At 39.3% G+C, this 12745-nt stretch overlaps 1 protein-coding gene across 7 annotated transcripts in view; it reads right to left on the bottom strand.

Annotated features, from left to right (window-relative positions):
- Positions 1-12745, bottom strand: part of LOC112260455 (astrotactin-1) — a 268710-nt gene that overhangs the window by 202236 nt on the left and 53729 nt on the right. For all 7 annotated transcript variants that reach the window (XM_024435582.2, XM_024435584.2, XM_024435583.2 and 4 more), the window contains exons 3-4: positions 4389-4788; positions 373-528 (exon numbers count right to left, since the gene is read on the bottom strand). In XM_024435582.2, coding sequence (XP_024291350.1) covers positions 373-528; positions 4389-4788 — 556 coding nt within the window. The remainder of the gene's footprint in view (positions 1-372; positions 529-4388; positions 4789-12745) is intronic.

Below are 12745 nucleotides of genomic sequence, written 5' to 3'. Positions count from 1 at the left end.
GGATACCATTTGGACACAGAGACTTAAAAATGGTATCAATGAGTTCATCTGACTCTGGGGAAGTAGATAAAGGACCTCAATGCCAAAATCCCGAAGTATCCCTTTAAGAACAAAACACACACTGCCTACGAATAGTTAAAGGCAGCGCGTAGCCATCATATTGCCTCTGAACAAAACATTGGCTGTCATTGCTCTGTTCATTTCTGGACAAATGTACATCATCGGCACTGTTCGTCGACAACCAGCAGGTGATCACGAACCCGTTTCGGCCACATTTCTAGTCGTGGGTCGGCATGGTGTGTTTTATCCTTTACTGTCAGAGAACACACAATGGTCAGAATGGGAGTGGATATGGATCGATGAATGACTCACCTCGGGTTTTGCTGGACAGACGTTGTTTGCGTTGACTGGTGGAGGTGTTGTGGGGGAGGAGAGTGTTCTGCTGCAGGTGATTGCTGTCAATGGGGCTGGTGGCTATGATGTTGTCCTTGTACTTGTTCATTAGGGACAACTTTGTATTGTCACTCCCTGATGATGACAGAACAATCATAATTAGGGAGAGAAACGAGACAGATGTAGTATAAACCCACTAATACAGGATTAAAATGTGAAAAAGTAGCATGTCATTCTGAAGGGACAATAGCTTTAAAATAATGAGAATCAGCACTACACAGTAAAGTATATCCTTATAGGGCTACATACTTTATCCCTTCTTCTTGTTTTTCCTGCAGACTGTAGCGTTCACACAGAATAGCTACAGCCAAAACAAGTCAGTTTGTAATGCATAATTTCCTGTCACAACTAGAGAACATTTCATTGGCTGGTATTTCTTCTGACCACAACCAACAATATTGAGAGAGGCTTTTATTGAGGTAGTTTATTGCCTTATCTAAATTAGTTTAGCACTTAATGTAAAATGCATGAAATTATTCCACTTCAATATCCTCCTGGGAGTTTTATTTAGACTTTGAAACAAGATGCAATCTCAAAACCAATCAGCACAATCTAGAATGTCATATTTCTTACATTTGGAAAAGTATGTCTTGTGCTAATTGAAATTCTGTGGGTATTTCAAATCATTGCTGTTCCATATATTTCTCAGGGGGTGTTTTTAATTCTAAGGTCCACTGATTACAAATGAGGATATTTCCAAAGCAAATGACTGTGAATGAATGAGTGCATTGAAAATAGCCAATAAGTCAAAAATGTGTATGATATTTGAGTTAGACAATATTGAATGCTTCTGAATAATCTCTCTCTGATGCATTGTTTGTATTGTATTACCTCCTATTGTAGGTAGATAGTCAAATCATACCGGAGCAAGTGTGATAAAGATAAATAGTAGCAAAATAGAAAGGACTTTGTATTTCTAGCAGGGTCAGATGGATGATTTAGTGGTTTAGCAAAACACACATGCTCAGACCATAGCCAGAGTCGTTATACGACTAGCAATTGGTAGTATGTAATATCATTACACTATTACTGTAGCAGTTGCATGAAAGAATTATATAAATCCTACAGTGCCAAAAAAATGTCTGTGTTGGACCAAATTACTAAATTCTTTCGATATCCTTGAAGATTAATTTCACTTCACGTGCACACATAAAAGTAACTACCAAAATAAAGGAAACATTTGGGTAAATGAGGGATACAAAAGGGCTTTTCACATTGAATTGTTCCTCGCCCCAGGCTAAGACTGGCCCTGGGCTAGCTACAGTGGCTTGCAAAAGTATTCACCCCCTTTGGCATTTTTTCCAATTTTGTTGCCTTACAACCTGGAATAAACATTTTGTGGGTTGGTATCATTTGATTTATAGAACATGCCTACCACTTTGAAGATGCAAAATATTTTTTATTGTGAAACAAACAAGAAATATGACAAAATAACAGAATTTGAGCGTGCATAACTGTAAAAACACCAAGGGGGATGAATATTTTTGCTAGGCACTGTAATCCCATATTTACACAAGCATTTGTTAACACTGGGCTAAGCATTATCCCTGGGCTAAGGAGTCACAATTTTATCCCAGGGCTAACGGACAACCAAACACAACCAAACACAATGTTACATTCTATAGGCTGGTTTACAGTTGGCCTATCGACATGTCTGTAGACAGTTGTCACAGTGACATCACAAACATTCTATTGTCATCCAACATCAAACTTTTTGTTGTTATGAAAAAGTGTAAACACAAAAATGACAGGCTGCATGACATCAGCAGCCTAGTGGTACAAAATAGCATAACTTCTGTATTTTAACATGAATAAACCCATTAGTTTAAAAATGAATTTTGTATATGTCCAGGTAGCAGTTGTAAATTAGAACTTGTTCTCAACTGGCCTACCTGGTTAAATAAAGGTGAAATACACTGCTCAAAAAAATAAAGGGAACACTTAAACAACACAATATAACTCCAAGTCAATCACACTTCTGTGAAATCAAACTGTCCACTTAGGAAGCAACACTGCTTAGGAAGCAATTCACATGCTATTGTGCAAATGGAATACAGAACAGGTCTATTAGCAAGACACCCCCAATAAAGGAGTGGTTCTGCAGGTGATAACCACAGACCACTTCTCAGTTTCTATGCTTCCTGGCTGATGTTTTGGTCACTTTTGAATGCTGGCGGTGCTTTCACTCTAGTGGTAGCATGAGACGGAGTCTACAACCCACACAAAGACGTTTGGCATTTGCCAGAGAACACCAAGATTGGCAAATTCGCCACTGGCGCCCTGTGCTCTTCACAGATGAAAGCAGGTTCACACTGAGCACGTGACAGACGTGACAGAGTCTGGAGACGCCGTGGAGAACGTTCTGCTGCCTGCAACATCCTCCAGCATGACCAGTTTGGCGGTGGTTCAGACATGGTGTGGGGTGGCATTTCTTTGGGGGGCCGCACAGCCCTCCATGTCCTCGCCAGAGGTAGCCTGACTGCCATTAGGTACCGAGATGAGATCCTCAGACCCCTTGTGAGACCATATGCTAGTGCAGTTGGCCCTGGGTTCCTCCTAATGCAAGACAATGCTAGACCTCATGTGGCTGGAGTGTGTCAGCAGTTCCTGCAAGAGGAAGGCATTGATGCTATGGACTGGCCCGCCAGTTCCCCGACCTGAATCCAATTGAGCACATCTGGGACATCATGTCTCGCTCCATCCACCAACGCCACGTTGCACCACAGACTGTCCAGGAGTTGGCGGATGCTTTATTCCAGGTCTGGGAGGAGATCCCTCAGGAGACCATCCGCCACCTCATCAGGAGCATGCCCAGGCGTTGTAGTGTGGTCATACAGGCACGTGGAGGCCACACACACTACTGAGCCTCATTTTGACTTGTTTTAAGGACATTACATCAAAGTTGGATCAGCCTGTAGTGTGGTTTTCCACTTTAATTTTGAGTGTGACTCCAAATCCAGACCTCCATGGGTTGATAAATTTGATTTCCATTGATATTTTTTGTGTGATTTTGTTGTCAGCACATTCAACTATGTAAAGAAAAAAGTATTTAATAAGAATATTTCATTCATTCAGATCTAGGATGTGTTATTTTAGTGTTTTTTTGAGCAGTGTATAAACATAAAAAATAAATGTCAATCCAGCAAACCAGGCAACTAAAAGCTACTTTGTTAACAATGTTTTGGTTAGTTTCTAGCCTGCTAGCTAGATGGCTAGCCAGTTCAAATAATGACCATATCATTGCTGACAACGTCTTAACTTTAGCAAATGTTTATTAATTATTACAGGAAAATAAACTTACAACAAGATCATTACTTACAAGTTTACAAGTTCATGGCGAGCTATCTGTAGTCCTGCAGGGGCATTTCATTTAAGCCCAAACCCTACCCACACACGCAACGTTCAGGCCATGCCCGAATCCGAAATCCAAAAGACAGTAACTTCCTCTGTTAGTTAGATGCTTGTCTTTGTCTGTCCCCCGCTCCTTACTGCCCCAGCTCTGCATGTGAGAGTAACCGTAGCAACAGCTCTGCTTTGTGCTGCTCCTCCTCTAGTGAGAGAGCAGCTGTTAGCTAGCAGCTGTTAACTGGCTACTTTTGGTCATTGAGACTTTGACGAAACTCATGGAAAATCATTATAATAATCTCTCCTGTTGACTCAGACAATGTTTTGGTCTTTGGGGTAGCCTAAGCAAGAGTGGCAGGCATCACGACAGCATGCAAATTAAGTGAAAGTGCTTCTTTTTTTTGACCCTGAAAGGTCAGTGCCAACCCTGCTCCAGATCAGGGGCAGCTAGCCCTGGGCTAAGGTTGGCGCTAGCCCACTTTTACACTGGAGCGGTGCCTGGAGCGGTGCCTGACACAGCGTTTTCCATCACCATTAACAGTGTAAGAGTGTGTGTGTGTGTGTGTGCATACATGAGTGCTTGTACTTACACTCCCCAGGTGTGAGGTCCATGCTGGCCTTGTCATTGCAGCCCTGAAGGGAGTCCAGGGTGCGTGTAACCTGGCTGGCAAAGTCCTCTCCTCCGTTCATGCACTCTCTCTGCAGGTGGTGTCTCAGGTCAGTGATGTCATACTCGTATCCGTCCAGGATGGGTGTCTCTCGGATGCTGAGCGTGCCACTGGAATTGTGACCCTGGCCCCTGGAGTTTCTCAGGCTCTCCCTGGCCTGGCCTCCCATCAGCACCGAAGGGATGTAGTGAATCTCATTGGCTGCCTCGGCGCTGGCGCTCTTCTGGGGCTGGGGCACACGGCGGCGTTTGCACCATCGCCTGCGCGTGTAGAGGATGAGGACCAGGCACAAAATGGACAGCAGCAAGGCGATCATGCCTCCCTGTGAACAAACAATTGGGAAAGTAAAAGGATGAATGGTCTCAACTAAGAACTCCCCAAAGTCCCCAAATCCATGCAGTTAGATTTTTCAAAAGAACACTAGTGCATAGCAGAGATCCTTGAGGAGAAAACAATAGATCTCAACAATGTCAAGAAAACATTAACAAACTTAATATCCATATCATCACAGTGTACCATATACCGGGGTATTTGGAAATAGCCATAGGATGGTTTTTCAATACCCTCAATACTGTTGAAACTAGTTATTTAAAGTTTTCAATAAATGGTCATATTTGTAGCTACTTTTTAATTAAATACCTGCAGTTAACTTGTGCAATACGTTACGAGATAAAGCAGATCACGATTTCTGTTTCACCTGTCATATTAGTTTACATTATGAAGCTATCCGTAGTTCTCCAGATCAGTTGAGACAGTCACGTGTTTGTTTGTAAATAGCACAAAAGGAGAAAGCGGGAGCAGGTGAGTCCTGTGTACTGACAGGGGTCCATTTTATATTGAAAGCCAAAAGTGGTTTTTTTGCATCAAGAATGTTCAGGGACGTGCAACTATTGAAAATAGATTAATGCAACACATTTGGCAGAAAATTGCCTAATTTTCATAATATGACAACAGAAGTGCAATGCTTACAATGAAAAAGTAAGTTTTTTTTTAAACTATGCAAGGCCATCATATTTCTAATGTTTGTCATAGAACGAATGTAGCCAGCTACATTTACTAACGTTTTGCTTAATAAGGATAGCCACCTTTTTTTTCTATTTTCGCCGAAATGACATTCCCAAATCTAACTGCCTGTAGCTCAGGCCCTGAAGCAAGGATATGCATATTCTTGGTACCATTTTAAAGGAAACACTTCTTTTAAGTTCGTGGAAATTTGAATTGAATGTAGGAGAATATAACACACTAGATCAGGTAGAAGAAAATACAAAGGAAAAAAAACAAAAAAAATTCTACCACCATCTTTGAAATGCAAGAGAAAGGTACCAGTTCCAGCCCTCACTCTGATTGTAATTCCGACGGTGTCCACAAGATGGCAGCAGTGTATGTGCAAGGTTCCAGACGGATAACTTGAAGTATGAGCGAGCTAAGTGACATTTAGTGTGAAGTCACCCAGGTACGTATGGGCGAATCGTCAAGGAGACATTTGCATTCATATGACATTTTTCTGCAAGAATATCGTTAAATCTGTATACTTGGACTTTGATTTAGCTTTTCCAGTATTAGTAGCCATATTATAAGTTCAAAATTGGTAAAACAAACAGTTTTCATAACTTCATAATATTTTCATAATTTTTGTCCAAAATGAAAAGGCCTGCTGTCGTACAAGGTTAGGAGCCACATTTTACAACAGATATATGGTTTCCGAATACTCCCGTAAAGCTCAGACCATTGGTTATCAAGCTACCTTTGTTTGACCCCGATTGGTGCTTTTTTGACAAAGTTAGTGTCGTTCAAGTGAAGACCACCCGCGTCATATGGTGTCCTATAGGATATACTACAGCCCTAATGATATAGTGAAGTCTCGTTACGTTCTAGGATCTCTGAGGAATACATATGAACGTGATTTGAATGGTTGAAACAAAGTTTAGGGTGAGATTTTCCTTTCTTTGCAAATTGAACGAGTGGAAATACAAAATCGATCATGCACGATATATGTACCTTGTTAGGATATGAAAAAGGATTTTATCTAAGAAAACTACACTTCATGTTATTTCCAGACCCGTTGGATGATAAATCAGAGCAAGATTTCAGAATGTTAAGTACAAACCTATCGTAGTGAAAAAAGTGTTTTGTTGTTAGGAGCTCTCCTCAAACAATAGCATGGCATTTTTTTCACAGTAATAGTTACTGTAAATTGGTCAGTGCAGTTATATTAACAAGAAATTAAGCTTTCAGCCAATATAAAAGTGTAAATGCAATTTGCATAATTTGCATAAGTCAAGGACATTGACAAATCATGCCTTACTATAGGTCACTTATGCAGCATGTACGCACAATGTTAGGGGGGAATGAAAGTTAGAATCATTTGTTTTGTATTGATTACTTTTTTACGTTACTTTCAAAGTCAATGAACTATTCCAAACTCTAGTTTAGATTGAAATAAGCAGAAAGATAACTAGGCCAGAGAGTTACATTGTTTTCCATAATGTTGTCCCTCTACTACAGTTAAATGAGATGAATGACAAGCTATTTTCAAATCAACTACCTAACGTTTAATTGATTATGTGATTGGATTAAACCATGCAACAATTAAACCATTAATAACCTGGGGCACCACGGAAGCATTCGTTTTTATAAAGCGGCTATCCCCCTGAAACCACTCTTAAATATCTGAAGATCTTTTATCCCAATAGCATTATTCTTTACCTTCTATCAGTCTCATCTGAACATTGTAAAATTCTTTGTTATCTGCATGAATCCTAGCAGAAATTGTGAATCAGCAACATACACATTGGCTTAATTATTTATTTACTAACTAACTAACTAACTAGCTAACTAATCACTCAAATACATAACAAACAAACAGTCGATATTGGTTACTGACAATGATAGGAAAGAGTCCCTAGTGGGCTAAGCCATTATGACGGCTTGGTAGACAAAGGGAAGGGGGTGTGGACTGACAAAGAGCGGGAAAGAAAAATGGATTCATTACACACAGACTATAATTATATTCACTGAAATGCTAATCCTTTGCTCATTCGAAAAGAAAATGCAATTAATATTTACGCCCGTTTGTCTGGGTATGCTTATAAACGTTATGGACTGGGGAGCTTTTCAGAATAAAAAAGACACTGAATGGGACTAAGCACAGGCAAAATCCTAGAGAAAAACCTGATTTAGTCTGATTTCCACCAGACACTGGGAGATGAATTCACCTTTCAATAGGACAATAACCTAAAATACAAGGCCAAATCTACACTGGAGTTGCTTACCAAGACGACAGTGGATGTTCCTGAGTGGCTGACATATATCAGCTTGAAAATCTACGGCAAGATCAACAATCAATTTGACAGAGCTTGAAGAATTTTTGAAGAAAAATGGGCAAATATTGTACAATCCAGGTGTGCAAAGCTCTTAGAGACTTACCCAGAAAGATGCAGCTGTTATCGCTGCCAAAGGTGATTCTAACATGTATTGCAAACGTATGTAAATGATATATGTCTGTATTCCATTTTAAATAAATTAGCAAACATTTCTGAAAGTATGTTTTCATTTTGTTATTATTGGGTTTTGTGTGTAGATGGGTAAGAAAAAAGGCTGTAACACAACAAAATGTGTAATAAGTCAAGGGGTAGACACTGTATATGATCAGGACTATTTTCTAAGTAAGATAACCTTTTTTGAACATTAAACCAATCTTCTCTTGAGATTAAAGTCATATTTACAGTTTTACTGCAAGATATGCATTGATGTTTGCTCTTCAAAATGTGTATTTTATTGGCTCTGCCGCTGTGGACACTTAGGGTAAGGAAATCATTTGGGTGAAGTATCCCTTTAATAGCTTGGCCTGTCAATCAATCACTCTGGGTGGGATTGTCAGGGAAGGGAGAAAGATGTTTGTGAGTCAGTAGGGTTTTTAGATCTGTTAATCACTGTGGGTGGGACTTAGGGCTGCACGATTGATCCATTTTTTTTTCTAAATTTCGATAAAAATAATTTTAGAATTATTTAGAATGGGAGAAACTCACAAAATACAAGCTTGTAGCATCATACCCAAGAAGAATCAAGTCTGTACTTGCTACCAAAGGTTCTTCAACAAAATTCTAAAATTGATTAAATCATTTTTTTGCTCATCAATCTACAGTACATTTACAATTATATTCAATCCATATTCAGACTGTAAATGTGACAGACTGTGGATATGGGTTCTTGGTCAATTCCCTGAGCAATTCCCTTCTATCCCGATTGATCAGCTTGGCTGGGTGGCTAGCTCTGAGAAGAGTGTTGGTGGTTCCAAACTTCTTCCATTTAAGAATGATTGAGGCCACTGTGTTTTTGGGGACCTTCAATGGTGCATACATTTTTTGGTACCCTTCCCCAGATCTGTGACTCGACCCAATCCTGTCTCAGAGCTCTACGGACATCCTTCGACCTCATGGCTTGGTTTTTGCTCTTTGAACTGTGGGACCTTATGTAGACAGGTTTGTGCCTTTCCAAATAATGTCCAATCAATTGAATTTACCACAGGCGGACTGCAATCAAGTTGTAAAAACATCTCAAGGATGATCAATGGAAACAGGATGAACCTGAGCTCAATTTTGAGTCTCGTAGCAAAGGGTTTGAGTACTTACTTATAAGGCATTTATGTTTTTTATTTTTAATACATTTGCAAAAAAAATATCTAAAAACCAGTTTGTTTTGTCATTATTGGATATTGCATGTAGATTGATTAAAAAAAAAAATCAATCCATTTTAGAATATGTCTGTAACATAACAAAATGTGCGTCTGATGTTGACTTCGAGCCTCCACCTCCGATGCCAGAGCCTCGCTGTTGAAAACCTGTAAAAGAGCCAACTGATCCCAACTGCCACAGTGAGACAGGAGTCTAGGAGGGATGGCACGGTTTGGGTAGAAAAGATTGACAAGCTTATGTCACATGCAGATGTTGCAGCACATCAGATATTCTATTATCGCTCATGCGCACAGAAAATGATATCTCTATGGATGAACTCAAAGCATTCATTGCACTCTTCTGCATGTCCGCGGGGCATATGGCAGAAATTGCATGGAAGTGGAGTCACACACAATACCCCATAAATGTTTGCAAATGTATTAAGAATCCCAAACTGTATTATCAGATTTACAGTCTGAATACTTGTAAATGTACTGTAAATGTGATATTAAGTTTTGGATTTTTAATACATTTGCAAACATTTCTAAAAACCTGTTTTTGCTTTGTCATTTTGGGATATTGTGTGTAGATGGGTGAGCAAAAAAATGATTTCATCAATTTTAGAATAAAGCTGTAATGTAATGTAACAAGATGTGGAAAAAGTCAAGGGGTCTGAATATTTTCCGAATGCACTGTATGTCAGACGTGGCTTAAATTCTGGCATTAATGCTTAAAAAACCTATTTAATGACAACAATGAAATCAAATGTGACAATTAGGAACAGTATTTTCTAAAGGTTTATGATCCAGTTCAGAGTTTGACAGTGAACAAATGTGAAAGTTAAACCCCCATTAAACACACAATGGGGTTTCATTGGAATGGGGTATTAATGACATTAACTTAAATCATTTAATTTAATTTACAATATTTCATAAAGGCTAATATTGCATGAAGGCTGACGCTTTTCTTATTAAGGACACATTCAAGTCTCCTGCTGTATTGCAAGGCATGATTAGTGCTGTGGAGGTCACGAAATTTCATCAGCCGGTAATTGTCAAGCAAATAACTCTCGGTCTCACGGTAATTGCTCGTTAATTAACATAAACACATTTAGCATCTCCTGGCTTCCATTCCTGGCTTTCTACAAGCCACTGATGCAGACCCTTTGGAACATCTACATTTTAAAAAGTTTAATAAATCCATGTAATATAGCCTACACCTTCACAATAAATTCATTATTTATTTTAGACAGGTCTAAAGAAAATTGTTGTCTATTTCAGAATAACCTAATTGAATACTCTGAGTTGTCCTTATGTTAGGCCCTGATCTGGCTATGCGAAATGGCTGTGGGCTACACTAGTTAATTTAACAGACAAGTTTTGCTTATAATTCAGTGGCATTATTTTATATTATTTTTAAGTATGAAGAATACAATTGAACAAAGCTGAATAAAATCTAAATTATATTTTCTCCAAACGATTTCAGGGAGTGCGCACATGCAGCTTTCCTGTGTTGAGCGGTTAATTATGGGCAGGTGGGAGGGTAGCGTCCAACCTGGCCAACATCCTGTGAAATTGCAGTGCGCAAATTACAGAAATATAAATATTTAACATTCATGAAAATACAAGTATTATACATCAAAATAAAGCTTAACTACTTGATAATCCAGCCGCTGTGTCAGATTTCAAAAAGGCTTTACAGCGAAAGCACACCATGCGATTATCTGAGTACAGCGCCCTGCAAACAAAAATATGAAAAACATTTTTCAACCAGGCAGGTGCGACACGAAAGTCAGAAATAGCGACATAATAAATGCCTTACCTTCGAAGATCTTCTTCTGTTGGCACTCCAAAAGGTCCCAGCTACATCACAAATGGTTCGATAAAGTCCTTCTTTATATCCATTAAAACTCAGTTTAGCTGGCACGCTTTATTCAATAATCCACCGGTTTCCCTCCTTCAAAATGCATACAAAATGAATTCCAAACGTTACAAATAAACGTATCCAAATATGTCAAACAACGTTTATAATCAAACCTCAGGTCCCCTAATACGTAAATAAACAAAAACATTTAAGACGGAGAATAGTATGTTCATTACCGGAGATAAATAACAAAGAACGCGCTTTCACCCACGCGCATGGAAACGCTATAGCCAAAATGGGAGCCACTTAGAAAAACTACAACTTCTTGCTCATTTTTCCAAAAACCAGCCTGAAACTCTTTCTAAAGACTGTTGACATCTATTGGAAGCCCTAGGAACTGAAATCTGGGGGGACTTCGCCTCATAATGAACATGAAAGCCATTGGAAACAGTGGAAGGCTGAATTATTTATTTTTTGGGATGGTTTGTCCTCAGGGATTCGCCTGCCATATCAGTTCTGTTATACTTACAGACATCATTTTAACCGTTTTAGAAACTTTAGAGTGTTTTCTATCCAAATCTAGCATATCCTAGCATCTGGGCCTGAGTAACAGGCAGTTTACTTTGGGCACGCTTTTCATCCAGATGTGAAAATACTGCCCCCTACCCAAGAGAGGGTAACAAAGAAATCGGTACTCCTATATGCTTAATTTTCTGTTATTAATATAACTTCAGTTGTTCTACAAACGTTGGGCTATATGGTTGATTATTAATACATTGTAAGGCTGCATGATGCGACTCTAATGATGATTTGAAAAAAAAAGTTGCTTTAAAGGCATGAGCTCTGCTTAGTTTTTTTACGCAGGCTGTACAGACTTTATCAGTCTCCCATTCAGAATTTGACAAGCACCTGCTAATTCCTTGAATTTCACGGGGGGATCCCCTTTGTGTGGCCGTAACGCACCCTAAAAAATCCATGCCTTTTGTGGTCAGTGGCCGTTGTGTCCTTGGTCTGGAGTGCTGCGCTGTGCCCTTCCATCTGAGTGCTGCATGCTCCAAAGCATCTCTCACTCACATTGCTCGCCATCACGTGATCGGGTCTTTCTATCAGGCTACAAGTGAAGACAGACACATCAGGGATGCAACTGCGTGTGTCCTTATCCAATTCCGAGGTGCATATTGAAGATATTGGAAGAACTGTCCACATTTACTTTTTGTCAGCCAACAAACAGCAAAAGCACTAGCCTATGTCAATCTACTATCCCCCATAGTACAAAAGTAGACCTATTCTATTCTGTACAATAAATACATCTTCCAAACTTAGTCCGGGACAGTTGTTGGTTGCGATAGATCCCAAATTAATACAACCACTAGCATAATTTTTACGCAATGTGGCTGACACAACAGATCAGAACGTTTAGCTTAAAATGTTGATAAACTATTAGGCTATTTCTTCATATTATAAGCGCAGCAATGAGCACATGCCAAATATTCCGTTAGCGGGACAACACCATTATCAAAAGTGACCGCAAATGTGATTATGCATGTAGTGATTTTATTATAAAGGAGCATTTTCATGGTGAAAATGATCTTCCCCATACTATAAACTTGTGCGCTGCTTATGTATGCCAGTTAGGCTCTAAACCCCTCGTAAAGTGGATTAATGTGCTAAATTTTAAGAAGTTATTTGGCTACTTTAGTTGTGATACAAACCGTATCAAAACATATCGGCCTAAGGGCAAGG

The sequence above is a fragment of the Oncorhynchus tshawytscha genome, linkage group LG10, assembly GCF_018296145.1.
Source record: "Oncorhynchus tshawytscha isolate Ot180627B linkage group LG10, Otsh_v2.0, whole genome shotgun sequence".
NCBI lineage: Eukaryota > Metazoa > Chordata > Actinopteri > Salmoniformes > Salmonidae > Oncorhynchus > Oncorhynchus tshawytscha.
Note: the sequence above shows the minus strand (reverse complement) of the source record. Positions and strands in the feature narration are given on the sequence as shown.